General features: G+C 38.4%; 1 protein-coding gene across 1 annotated transcript in view; it reads left to right on the top strand.

The window, feature by feature from the left end:
• The first annotated feature begins 380 nt into the window (after positions 1–380).
• Positions 381–14,691, top strand: part of NXPH2 (neurexophilin 2) — a 112,549-nt gene continuing 98,238 nt past the window's right edge. The window contains exon 1 of the mRNA XM_001091365.5: positions 381–1,087. Within this exon, the coding sequence (XP_001091365.1) occupies positions 1,037–1,087 (51 nt within the window). The 5' untranslated portion in view covers positions 381–1,036. The remainder of the gene's footprint in view (positions 1,088–14,691) is intronic.

The raw sequence follows: 14,691 nt of genomic DNA, 5'->3' as shown, positions 1-14,691 counted from the left end.
GGGTATCCCGTCTTTATTCGGCTTCTCCAAAGCCGGGGCAGAAGGTCTGGGAGCAACTCCGTCTGTCTTCAGGACACCCAGCTGTCTATACCATCCCCAAACCTGAGTAAAGCGGACTTCACCTAGCTCCGTTTCTCACAGTTCTGCTCCTGGTCCCTCGAGGTCCCCATTACTTCCCAACCCCAGAAATCCTTCCAGCCGCACCAGGCACACTTTGCACCCCTTACCCGCGGCTCTGAGAGCTTGGCGCTGCGGTGGAGTAGGGCACTCTCCCAGGGCGTCCTGGGCTCCAGTCCCACCTCCCCGCCCCAGCCTTTCCCGTTCGCAGTCCCCACGCCCCGCCCCAGGACTCTGCAATCGCCTTCCCCTCCTAAACTCTCTGGGCGCTCTCCCGGCGGGCGCACTCCTTCTTGCAGCCACCCAGGAAGAACCTTTCCTTTCCCCCATCCCCAGCCTCCCCAGCCAAAGCGAGATCCAGTCCGTGGACAGGGCGCTTGGCACAGTGGAGCCTCTCGGACCGGCCTTCTGCTGGGCGGGGGTGGAAGGAGGCACCCGGCCTCTGCGGGCTCGGGGGCGCCGGCTGGCCAGGCGTGCTCAGCTCTGCCAGGCATCTGCCCGGCGGGATCGGATCTAGAGAGCAGCCTCGCGCTGAACCTATCACCCAAGCGCCCGAGCCGTCACCTCCCTCCCGCAGGCGCCCCCAGCGCTCACCCCGAGTCCGGCCAAGCCAGAGAGTCCAAGGCGCGACTGGAGCCCCCTGCCGCGTGCCAGAGCTCCAGCGGCCTCGCACGCTCTGTGCAGGCCCCCTCCAAGGAGGGGCGCGCGGGGGCCCGGAGAGACACCTCCGGTCCGCCCACCCTCCCCCTTCCCCGCCCGCCCACCCGGCCCGAGCTGCGCTGCACCGCGCAGCACTCGGATTCCGGGAGGGAAGCGCCGCGCTGTGTCCCTGGCGTCCTCAGTCCTGCCCCGCGAAGTGGAGATGCGCGAGAGGCAGGCGAGGGCGCGCAGCTCGTGAGAAGCCGCGCCAGCCGGCACCATGCGCCTGCGGCCACTGCCTCTCGTGGTGGTCCCCGGCTTGCTGCAGCTGGTGAGTGCCCGGCCCGCGCGCAGCCCCATGCGCCGGGGACGCGTTTCGGCGGGAAAACCGCGCAGGCGGCTGACTTGGAGCCCAGCCTGGGCCTGCTTGGGACGTGGGGTTGGGGACGCGAGGAGGGCAAGGAGTTTTGGGTTGCCTTAGAGGTCGAAAGGAAAGAATTGAAGAATGGAATAGAGGGGATCTAGAGGCGACTGAGGGGCTTAGCACGGGTTGGAACTCGAGCGCTGGGGTAAAGTAAGCAGAAGGTGGCCGGGAAGTAGGGCCGGGAAAAGGAAGAGGTTTATTGGTAAGCGGTCAAGGAGAGGATGGGAGGTAGATAGGATGAGAAGGGGCAGAAAGACCTTCCTCCAGTTCACAGTTCGAGAGGCTTGGTGGTGTTTATTTTTCACGTGGTGTTTTGCCCAGATGCACACAGACAATTCTTCCAAAGCACAGCATAGTGCATGCATCCTCGTTCTCAGAGCCAGCTAGTGGCGGCTTGCTGGGGGAAAACTTAGGCAAAATATGGATTTGGGGGACAGCTTGGATTTCTCTTCGTTTTCCGTCTGGCGCTGGGGACTGGGATGGGGTTTTCTGCCAGTTGGGGACACGGGATGTAACTTGCACGCCCAGCTCCGCGCAGGAGCCCCCTCTCGGGCATCTCGAAGCTGTCTTTTCAGGGAGACATCTCCCGCCTGGTCTGGGTGACTCGGGGGCGCTGAGGAATAAGAAAGATGTTAAAATGTGGTTTGGGGTTCGCGTTGTCACTCTCTTCTCTCTTCCCGCGAGGCGCCACCCTCTCCTCCTCCTGATATATGCCTGTATTCTATATGCATGGCTAATTACAGTTAAGGGAAAACCAAAGTAAGACCTTCAAGAAGAAACTTTTAAAGTAAAATTACAGAAGCGGAGTGTTTTGGCTGGATCAGCCTCTGTGATGGATTTCTTCTGGTCACTTAGCACTTGCCTTGATACGGTGCTAGTAAGAGGGCTTTCTCCTGATGCCATAGTTTCTTGGTCCTCATACTTAAGACTTTGCCCAAGCACTTAGAAGATGTCAATCTGTTCTCTTTCTTTTCCTATTAGAGGGAAAATCAAGTAACTTTGAAAGTTTCTCTATGATATGTATGATATTGTTAAGGCAGAGGCACTTTGCAAGTTCTGAGGTTGGAAGGAACTCTAAAAGGTGGAGAGACCACTGAGATGCCCGTGGTCCATGCTTGTTACGGTGGAGATGAGCTTCACCTGCACAGCGTTAACTCAGAAAGTCTTCAATGGCATCAAGAAGAAAATGCAATGATATTCCCAAATATCCTTGAATGAGCCATCACATACTGGCTATGTACGATACTGCATGTTAAAATACATTTTACATCTTAGACATTATGAATCCAAAACATATGCCACATTAATCTTTAGTATCCCTTGCTTTAATTTTTTTTTTTTTTTTTTTAGTCTGGATTCTAATAAAAGATGATCTAACAGAGCAGCATTTATATGCTGTGCGTAAGGAAAAGCCTGGGGAAATCAGGTATTTATGTGGGGGTCTTCAGAATATCTTTACGAATCTTAGTTCATTAATTTTGCATTTAATAAACATGAACTGTGTGCTCCATAAGCACTGTGATAGGCTCTTAAAGATGAGAAAATATATTTGTGCACGTGTCGGGGAAAAGTTCTCATCCCAGCTACTATATGGGAAATGTTAGAATTTTTTTTTCCGCACCACCATAGCTAATAAGGAATAGGAAATACGTCTTGAAGGGATTATATGTTCTCCTTGAGAACTAGATTCTAATATTACAGCATGGATTGATTGATTCGCTTTTAAGAAAGCTTATGTCAAATTCGAATCCATTTTGGGATTGTGCTTGGGTTGTAATGTTTTTCTCCTGGAGCGCTTTATCATGGTAAGTGAGGTGGGGAGCTGCAGCCCTGTTGATAAGCACACATTCCTTACGCTGCCATCCCTTCGGACAGTAAAAGGCTGTTTACATTCTCCACATTCTTAGAGCTGTTGCCAGCCTTATAACACAAGGGAGTTAGAATGTGAAAGGAAAACAGAGTGGTTGAGCAGATCTAAATTGAAATATTCCCCAATCCCACCACATGCCCCACTCCAGTAGGTCTCAAAAAGGACAGATCATAATTTGCTCATTTGGATGGCTCATAGTTTTGTTCTACCTTTTTCAGCTGCTATTGAACTTCTTTGTTAAATCCTAACAGCAAGGGGATAAAATGTTTTCTAGATGTGAAATTAGTCTTTTACTTTTCTAGGAACCATATGTACTCAAAAAAATCTGCCCTTTGCTGACATAAGGCTTTTTTTAAAAACAATTTTTTGGTGAGGGAGGAGTGAAGTTACCTTGTTGTCGAAATTGGATTTTACTTTTCCATCTGCACTGCCAGCCAGAAGAACATACTTTAAAAATATATTAAATATTTTAAAAGAGCAATGGATTCATTTGGGCATATCGAACATTTAGTGATATGAAAATTACCTTTTTTTTTTTTTCTGAAAGCAGTTACAGGGAGTTAAGCCCAAATAAGTCACTAACTATGGTTATATATAACATATATAATACATACATATATATGTATATAATACAGTCACAATAACTGTAATTTTTTTTACCTGTTTATGTGATGTTTAAAACTTCTAAGAAAACAGTAACTGGAATTGGTAAATACTGCAGGTAGCCTAGGAAGAATGTGTGTCTGTTACCTGTCCTTGCCCAATTTTCCTGACCTGTGTATCGTGCTTTTAACAGACAGGTGGCTATAGCTAATTAATGGGATTACTATTTGCAATATTTAAATATCCATCTTGAACGTATTCCTTTTTTTAAAATTCTTATTCAGCGACATACTCTTATAAAGAGTATTAAGAGCACGTTATATCTTTTCTGCCATCTAATGAAGAAAAAATTAGCATTTGAAATGAATATTATAACAAAATGCGTGTTGTTTCATCATGATACAAGGTAAAGACTTCACCAGATGTCAACTGTTTACAGATTTGCATGATGATTTGTAACTGGTAATAAGTGTGATTTTTTTGTCTTTAAGTAAAGTGAAGATTATAAAAAAGAATAAATTTTAATTTAAATGAATGGTTAACTAGTGTTTAAGATAAAATTTAGAGCTGATTTAAAAAATCAGTTTCTTACACATTTCAACATGTTTTACTATGATACAATGCTGAGTTTACAAAATAAAGTATCAGTTAAAAGCAATGTAAGTTGGGAAATTTTTAGAATCCTATAAAATCAGATCCTTGTGATGAAAGATGGTAAAGTCTTAGGCTCATCCTTATAGTATCACATAATTTATTAAGGGTACTTGCATTAAAAAAATTAATAATTTTAATATTTGTTTAGTCTGATGATCCAATTTATTTCGTGTTCTGTATTTACAAGAATTGATAACTCTTTACTATCTTTCATTCAAAAATGACAATTTTCCTCATACAGCCTTGATCAATAAATACTGAAATAGTATTTTCCAGTGCTGGATCAATAGTCATCTGTTGGCTATATGAAAATGTGAAGAAAAACAACAACAACAAAAAAACACCACTATATCATTATTATGACTTAAAGTTGGCTGCACATTAAAATTAACTCCTCATTATAAGCATCATTATTTTAGACATTTTAAAAAATGAAAATTAAGATTAGACAATTAAATCCTCGGTTCCAGCCACCCACCTCCCAGTAAAAGTTGTATTCCCTTGGTTTATTCTGATATTATGTTATCTGGTCCAGTTTTAAATGGCTTCCATACAGAAAACTGACTCTTTGGGAAATCATTTTATTGTTTAGTTTCTGAATGGAAAAGAAAAACTTTCTTAACCTTTGTTCTATATTCTTTCGTAATTTTTTCTTATTTATTGTTTTTGATTAATAATTGAAATGCTAAATAAGGCAGAAAACTTTTTTTGAAAAATCTTTTAGAGGTTTATATTGTCAGCTTAAAATATGTAGTTCTTGCCATCAAATGTATTAAGAAATGTTGGTTTATATAAGACATTGCCCACTTTTTATCTATTAAAGAGCTGATCAATACACCTTGAATGATTCAGTCGTTTAGTGGTAGCAATCAAAGATGAATATAAATGTGTCACAGGTTTGTGATTTTGTAAAAGCTCTAGACTGTCTCTTTCTGTTTACATATTCTGCGAACTCTTTTACCTGAAGCTTCACTGGGAAAGATTTGAAAAAAGAATTATAGCCGCACACTCAAGTGCTTACCGTTAAGGCTGTGTCAGCGTTTCTGTAAAGAATCTCATTTCTATCTTAGCCATAAGCATTATTGTTGGTTAGAAGCTGGCATTTAATATCTTGATTTGGAAGTAAATTATTTCAAAACTGCTTTAAAAAATTGGTCCATATGATTTTGAATGCTCCCCATATGAGGCTACTCTCTAGGTATCCTTATAGTATGCAGGATGGTGATTTAACAAACTAATTTCTTTATTATTGACTTTGTTACTAAATTAACAAGCACAATCCTATGGTTTTGACTTCCACAATGGTTATAATTTAAGTCGGGATATGTTTAAATGATTTTAGATAACCTTTTCCCAGTTAACATATATATTGTACTGCCATAAGATTTTCTAACACTATTTCATCATAAGTATTTTTAATTATGCCAAAATCGGTGCCCTTTTATAAGTCTTTATTTACTAATGCATTTTTTTATTAGTTGTGATTTGATTAATGGGATTGATGACAACTCCATTCTTTATTTCAAAATCCTGCTAAATACAAAAGGGATCTAAAGCGATTTACAGTATAAGTTGTGGTATAGATTTTCATATTACAGGAAGAATCCTAAGATGTGATTGACTGAAAACTTCTATTTTATGTTATTTTTTAACTTATGAAAATCTAGATTAAAACTCTCAAACAAGGGTTTGACTCATTATGCTGTAAGATTGGTATGTAATAAGGAATTATCTTTCCTTGTAGAATTACCATTAAAAATCAAATTTCCATTATTTAAAACCAAGTGCGGTAGGAAATATTTTTCTTTTTCTTAGTCAGATCATTCACAAAATCAAATCGTTGTATCTAAAATTGCCATTCTTGTGCTCACTTCAGCAGCATGTATACTAAAATTACCATTCTAGTTATTTTTTCCTTTCTTAAATGGTAAGACAAGTGAGACATTTTATAAACTTAAACTACAAGGATAATAACGCTGACTTAGATTTCCATATGCTTACATAATTTTAAGTTTCTTTCACACAATTATCACATTCTATTCTCCCAATAAGACTAGAAGATAGAGAAGGATATTTTAAATGTTTCCATTCATGTTTTGGAAAGAACAATGGATTTCATGTCAAAAGACTTGGAGTCTATTTCTGAGTAAGTCGAACATTCAACAAATATTTGTTCACTCAGTTTTGATCCAGACTTTACACTGAGACTAGAGCAGGCTGTGAGAACATAGCAGTCAACAAAACAGAACTGGTCAAAGTGTTTGAGTGTGTGTTTATGTGTGTATGTGCACACCTGTGAATGTGTATGTGTCTTGGACAGTTCGTTTAACTTCCTGAAACCTTTCACCTATAAAATGAAGTCATTAATGACAAAGTAGATAAAAATTTGTTTTTAACATCTCTCCTTTTTAAATATATTGTAACAGGGGTTCTGAATTTTTCTCCATATGATTTATGTCTTTAGTTACTGTATATATATGTTACATATAAATGTAATTGTTTTAAATATACATTTCACATGTATTTTATGCTGTTAACCACATCACAAGTGATTTATATACGTAGAAGTAGATTTAAAACACTACAAGACAGATTACTATATCTGTGCTTATGGAAAAGGAAAATTTAGTAAAACTAGGCAGAGAATTGATGAGCACTTACTTAACATATAATCAGCAAAATCAATAAAAAATTAAATTAAAATTGTGCATTCAGGGATTTTCTCCCCCCATACCATTTTAAATTGTAAACTCCTGACATCTAGTCATTGAGTCAATTTAAATAAACGGCAAATTGACTCTCAGTTAAATTATAATTATTAAGATAAACATTACAGATTAATACTGTTCTTCAACCAGAAAACTAGCAAGTGACTTTTGTATGCCTGAATAGAATACAGGCTATTTAAATCAGAAATACTACAATGGTTTCAGGAATTCACATGTAAATGTTACAAAATTTTAAAAATAAAACAAACAAAAAACTGGCATGTGAGACCCACCAAAGATGGAGAAAATCGCCGATGATCCTAACCTTAGGAGAAAATCCAGGAAAGACTAGCTAGTCCTCGGATTCAGTCCAACTGTAAACACTGTAAATGCCTCTACAAATGAAACTTGACTTAGAGATATTGCTGGGTTTTTTTTGCCACATAAAGTGATTCTAAGGTCATTAAAAACAAAATTTACATAAATTGTGTAAGTCTCTTCATGCAAGAATATGCAAGACTATGATTTTCAAGCTTTTTCATATATAATGATAATTTTTAAATTTCATCAATTTAAGTTATATAGCAAGTATATTTATTCACCCAAAGCAATAATTTAAGAAAGAGTGTGTATTATTCAAAGGGAAAGAACACATATGTGGTAGGGCTGTTAAAAACATATGTGATTTCTGTTCCCAAATTCCATTCCCCATTTGTGTGTGTAGACAACAACTGAACGTGGTTGATTAGTATGAAAATCTGTATGATCTTTTCAATGGATAATGCATACAATAAATGAATAGGGACCATAAAGCATCATTTAGCAGTTTGTAGTAATGATAACAGGAATATGTATTAATGAAATTTTGCACTTGGATAGTTCAAACAGGAGACAGTTGGGATTGGCTTGAGGAATATGGCTATGGAAATGGAAAAGAAGATGAAGTTTCAAAAGCATGTTTTCCATAGTCTCAAATTTACCTGTTGCTCCTGTGTTACTGACTCTCCAATTTGTATCTCAGTTTCTACCCTGTTGCTCAGGCTCCAAGCCCGTGTCTCCATAATTTACTGTTCCGTTTTACTTGGATGTTTTACTGTTAACTCACACTCAACATGTGCAAAGTCACACACATCTATCCTGAACAAGTGCCTTCCAACATTCATGAATTTGGATCTTGAAGTCACTACTGTCCCATTTTTAATGTTTGGAGCCTTTGTGCTAAGACAAGTGACATGATGTAAAGCACTGCACGGTTTGCAAAATTCTTTCATGGTTAATCTGTGCATCAGCTCTGAAAAGTAAGTAGAGCGATAGTTATTGCACCCATTTTACAGGTGAAGCAACAAAAGCACACTGCAGGTTTCAGAGACAGACTGTAGACTGAGCAGATTGTAAACTTCAATCGTCCACTTTGATGATGAGTGCTATCTTTCTAGGTACTCATCACTGACACCCAGAATGATGGACTTGAGGGACATTTCTAGGAAACATCCCATTCTGCTCAGTGACCACTGAGCTAGAAACCTCAACTCATTCATCTTAGCTTTGCCATAAAGTGACACAAGTTGAGTAAAACAAATGAATTCTTGGAACATTTCTTTAATCTGGAGTTCTATGTAGAATTTAACCTCATGGGCCGGGCGCGGTGGTTCACGCCTGTAATCCCAGCACTTTGAGAGGTCGAGGTGGGCAGATCACCTGAGATCAGGAGTTCGAGACCATCCTGACCAAAATGGAGAAACCCCGTCTCTACTAAAAAATACAAAACTAGCCAGGCGTGGTGGCTCATGCCTGTAATCCCAGCTACTTGGGAGGCTGAGGCGGGAGATTCGCTTGAACCTGGGAAGCGGAGGTTGCATTGAGCCAAAATCGCGCCAATGCACTCCAGCTTGGGCAACAAGAGTGAAACTTTGTCTCTAAATAAATAAATAAATAAATAAATAGAATTTAACCTCATAGAGCCTAGTCGCAAAGGGTCCCAGCTTTAATACCATTTTCATTTTCATGTTAAATTAGTAGCCAAGTAAATTAGTAGCCAAGTAATGTGGCTCCAGTTAGGATCAGCAGAGGTTTTGAGAGTTCCTCTGACTTCTCAGGATCTCACCTATACCACTCCAGATGGAAAAGATAAAACGGAGAGCGAAAGTGTGGGTTCATGGGCTGCTAAACCCTGGTTTTCTAGTGGACAAGTAGGAATATGAGGACAAGCAGTGGGTGTGGGAACTTGTCTAGTGGGTGCCCAGACTTGAGTAGAATTTGAGAGCATTAATATATAATTTTACTTTACTAGTTGCACATGGCTCTTGCTCTTTTTTTCTTTGTTTTAATGAAAATATATATTTTATTATAAAGGTAATATTGTAGTGGATGTTATTGGTTCTACACCCACATTTGTTTTGGGGAGGCACTTTGCCAGAATGCACTCAGAGCCACAGGTGCCAATCACTTCCCCTGGAAAGCTCTTGACTAATGACTGACAGATGTCAGAGTGTGAAAGCCCAGCTCCCTTGCCCCCACTCTGGACAGCTCCCAAGTATAACTGAGGTGAAACAGACAATCTGGGGAATCCCTGCAGGAGCAGGCTGAAGCTACCCTCTGCATGACTTTGCCTGAGATTACACACTTCCATGTCTTTTTCCCATTCTCTCACCAGCTGCCATGCTTCCTTACCAGGTTTCCCTGGAAGTGCTTCTGTTTTAAATCAATAGCCCTCAAATACTTGCTTTAGCGTGTTCTTCTGGGGAACTCAACCTAAGATTTCTGTTTAATTTTTTTTTCTTTTTAGTAATACTCAGAATTTTTTTAAGTAGCCATCCTCACCCCTGCCTGCTTTCTGCCACCTCCTACCTTACACTCAGGGCATTATTAATAGTTTAATGTTTATCTTTCCAGGTATTATGGATATGTATGCTTTTATAATAATTATATCATGCACAGTCCATGTTCTGTAACAAGCTTTTTTAATGGAATAGTATATTTTGGTTACTTTGGTAGAGCAACTTATATTTTTAAAGATTCACAGTATTTCATGGCATTGATATGCCATAATATATTTAATCAGTTCCTAATTAATATTTCAATTGTTTTGAATTCTTTAATATAGTTGTAAGTATACCTGTAACACAAATTCCTAGAATTGAAGATGTTGGTTCAATATTGAGAATGTATATATTGAATTTTGATAATTAAAAATGTTTTCCTAAATGATTGTACCAATATAAGGTATTACATTATATGTGCATGCCTGTATTGTGCTACCTGAATATTGGTATTTTTTAAAAAAATGTTTGGCAATCTATTAAAGGAAAGTACTTCATTGTTTTTGACATGTGTTGTATACTGTATTACTTATTAGGAATATAAAGCATGTTTTCATATTTAATAACCATATGTATTTCTTATTTTGTGGATTGCCTTTTTAAATAATTTCCTATGTTTCAGTTTTTTACAACCTTTGAATTTTATACTTTCTTTTTAATATTACTCACACACAATTGTTCTTTATTATTATTCCTGAGTATTTTGTACATTATGAGGTTGTTATGGATATCTTCTTCATGGCTGACATTTTAAAATTGGTTTTTGCTGGAATGTAAGGAAAACTTTTTATTTTTGTATATTTATGTTTGTATCTGTTCTTTTTCTGAACTCAATTATTAGTTGTAATATTTTTTATTTGATTCCCCTGGATTTTATGTCTAGACAATCATATCATCTGCAGATAATCTTATATTTGTCTCTTTTTATTGAACATTATGTCTCATATTAAAATTTATTCTCCTAGTGAATTGTATATAACCTTCAAAATATTATTGAATAATTCAGAAATTGAAGTTGTTATGTTTCCAACTTTAACATAAACTCTACTAAGTATGAAGTCTATTATTTATTAATTTTTATTTTTATTTTATGTATGTGTTTTTAGTATTTTATTTAGAAACACTAGCTATATTCATAAATGAAATATAACTAAAGTGAAATATGCCAGATTTTTGTATAAAGACTATGGTGGGATTAGAATTTAAAAGACTTCTATATTTTCCCCCTCACTTCTGGGAAGAGTTAAAATATTTGAGAGTTGCTTTTTCTTTGGTAGTTTTTTTGGGAATCATTCTAATCTATTTGGACCTTTTTGTTTTGGGAAAAGAAGTCTTTTATAAACTTTTTATTTCCTTTATGACTACTTACCACTCAGGTTTTTTCCTCAACCAACCCTTATTGAATCCCTTTTATTAGCTTTAAAATTATGCAAGTTTGTGTATCCTTAAATTTGTTTCACATAAAATGTTATATACTATTACTTTAATTTTTAAAAACTTACTGCACACTGTGAATTTACACCGTTTTGCCCTCAAGTTTGTATTATATTAATTGTTTTATAAGAATGGTAGCTAGGGGAGTGCCTTCATTTTCTTTCTAGGTTTGACACCATCAATAGAAGACTTCAGGGGCAAATTTCATAGATAACTTGCTAAGAGGTCCAAACTGAATGGCGCCTCAGGGTAAGGGGTGAGCATCCAAAACTCCACCAGCTTTGTGCTCAGGGGAGCCCCCTGGTAGCTGCCTTGGTTCCTGCTTCATGCCCAACTCCTGCTGCACTAAGCTGGATGGCGGGAATTGGGCGCACATGGGGAAAAAACTTCAGTTTTCTGCCCAGGTGTGGTTCTCCTTTGCCTTTGTTTGGTTACAGGCTGCTCAGCATGCTTGGCTTTTCCATTATTTTGATTTACATTTCTTCGTGTCCTCTGGGGATTCTAATTTTATGGACACTTTTGGCATCCTTTTCTCTTTCCAGCACCCTTATGCATTTATTCTTGTTTTTGCATTTCTAGTTCATTTCACTGGGATTTTTGGAGGGAGGCAAATGCATGCATTCTTTCAGTCTTCATTGCAACTGGGAATCTTGTAGTTATTTTTGGCTCATCTTTCCTCATCCCCTATAATAACCATTCAGTCACACAATCCTATGAAATTTCCTTCCAAATCCCACTGTAAACCCTCTCTTCCTCTCCATCCCCAGCCGTTTCATCACTACCACAGCCTCCTCACTGGTGTATCTTATTCCAACATGAGCCTTTTGAATTCATCCCACATATCACAGAATCATCTTTCTTAAATTCTCCTTTGATTTACTATACCACTACACTATTAAGAGTGAGATTGTGATTCTCTTTTTCTGAACACAGTAAGTCTAAATTCTTCTTCCTGGCTTTCTCAGCCTTAAATCTCTCCTCCAATATTTATCACATACTCTTAACTGTGGCGGGGCCTATAACTTTAATGCTCCATGAATATTTCAGAGTGGAGGGGAAAGCGTAGGTTTTGATGTCAGACTGACTTGGATTCTGGTGCTTCCCTGGCATCTTGGACAAGCTAATAAATCTACTAAATCTCAATTTCTTTCCTTATAAAATAATGGTAGTTATAGCTATCTCAGAGAGTTTTGCTGATTACTTACAAAAAAAAGTAAAATACCTGGCTCATAACATTAGCTTAACAAATGTCAGTTTCCTTTCCATCTGTATCAACTTAGGGTCTTTGTGCACAAGCAGCCAAAACTGGTTCTGACCAACTAAAGCAGAAAAGAAATTAGTAAAATGGGGCAGCTCACAGAAAGGGTGTGAACCAGGCATATCTAGAACAGAATCCAGGGTTTGTGTGTCACGAAATTGTCAATTAGCCAGGATAATGAATAAATGCCAACCATTTTTTCCCTGTCTCTACAATCCTTGGTTCACTTCATTTAAGATGCTATGTTCTGGTGGAGAAAGCCTGGTTGGCTTGGGTCATACGCCTTAGCTTGAGAAGGGCAGGGCACTTTGATGAACAGTTTTGCATCTCCTAGGGAATCCACACTAGATGTTCCCCTTAGAAAACTTGTGATCAGCACTCTCACTAAAGAAGGAGCTCTGTTAGAGAAAGAGACCCAGACAACTGCAGAGAAGACCCATTCCAGCTGTTCATCTTAATTCACATGATTTCCACTCATAAATAGTCATAGATAACCAGAGATCACGAGATACTTAAGAAAAATCACCAGGAAAAAAGGGACAAAGAGAAAACAGAACAATTTACCTTGGAGGCAAGCAATAATACAAGGAACGAATTATAATTTTTTAAATGACCAATTAGTATTCTCAGAGAGCCAAAAAGATATTGTATCCTGAAAATAAGAACAGGTTGCTATGAAGAAAGATCAACTGGGGAAAAATAAATAATTACTAGAAACAAAATTTATAACTGATAAAATAAAAAGTTAAGGAGAAGGCTGAAAATAATAGAGATAATAACATGCTGGTGAACTATAAGGTGCAGCCATGGAAATTTCACATGGGAGACAGCAAAAAGACCAAAATGGAAAATATGAGAGAAGTGTGAAGAGACACAGAGGATAAATCCAGAAAATCCAATGAAGAGCTCCAGAAAAACAGGACAGAGGCAATGAGAGGAAGGACGTGGTCAAAGACACAGTGTGGAATAGCCTGACTTAAAAATAACAAACTGGTGAAATTTCTATACTCAAGTGAAAAAATCTGAAAATTCTAAAAGCTTTCAGAAAAACAAGACAGGTTACTTAGGAAAAATGTTATATCTCATTAACAACAAAATAATATCTTCACAGTTCATAGGGTAGGAAATATTGAATCAATAGCCAAACTATCAATCAAACATGAGGGACAGAAGAGGAGAAAATTAGAGAAGGTAAAAATGATTAGGTGCAGCAAACCACCATGGCACATGTATACCTATGTAACAAACCTGCATGTTCTGCACATGTATCTCAGAACTTAAAATTAAAAAATGGTATTTGGGGCATGAAGGGTCTCAGGGGAGCTACTGCTCTCCCCGTTTGGGGAAATCCTCAAAAAGGTGCTGCAAAGCAAGAGAGAGATAGAGCAAAGGGAGATAATGAGTCACTCAGTTGCACTCCAGTCTGAGTGTGACTCAGTCTCTGGTCTTGGAAAAGCATGGGGTTCCATTTCCTTCTGTGGTCAGGCCACGCTGTGACTCTATAGGGGGTTCCACTGAAGTTATAACAGCTTTATAAGTGCTATTTATTAGTTTGCTGTCTTTGAAATGGATTTATGTTCGAAGCATGAATGATTTAGATATTGTTTAAGAACAGAGTATAATATAATAAATATTGATGAACTAAAATAAAAAAAATTTGGAGTTGAAGGGGATACAAGAGGTAAAAGTGAACAAGCATGCCAGGTTCCTTATCTTACATAGTAAGAAGTTAATAGAAGCTGTATAATGTTAATAAATTAAGAAATAGATACAAAGTCTTAAAAGTTACCACACACTAGAAGTATTAAAAATGATACAACCAACAGAAATCCAGTATACATCTTTGTCCATAAATTTCAAAATGAATGTGGTCTTTTCAGCAGGGAGAGCTGTCCAGCAGTGGTAAAGTCATGCTCCTGTGGCATGAGTTGACTTCTGGAAGTGGGAAAGCAGAGGCCATCTGCCGGATCATGCTGTAGGGCAGGGTGTATCAACCTCAGAACTGTTGTCGTTTTGAGCCAAATAGTTTCTTATTGTTGGGAGCCATCCTGTGCATTGTAGGATGTTTAATAACACATCAGGCTCTTAACCAGATGCCAGTAGCACCTTCTCCCACTTATACAACCAAAAGAAGTCTCCAGACATTGACAAATGTCCCCTGGGGA

The sequence above is a fragment of the Macaca mulatta genome, chromosome 12 (assembly GCF_049350105.2).
Source record: "Macaca mulatta isolate MMU2019108-1 chromosome 12, T2T-MMU8v2.0, whole genome shotgun sequence".
Lineage (NCBI taxonomy): Eukaryota > Metazoa > Chordata > Mammalia > Primates > Cercopithecidae > Macaca > Macaca mulatta.
This window is presented reverse-complemented; position numbering and strand designations above follow the sequence as displayed.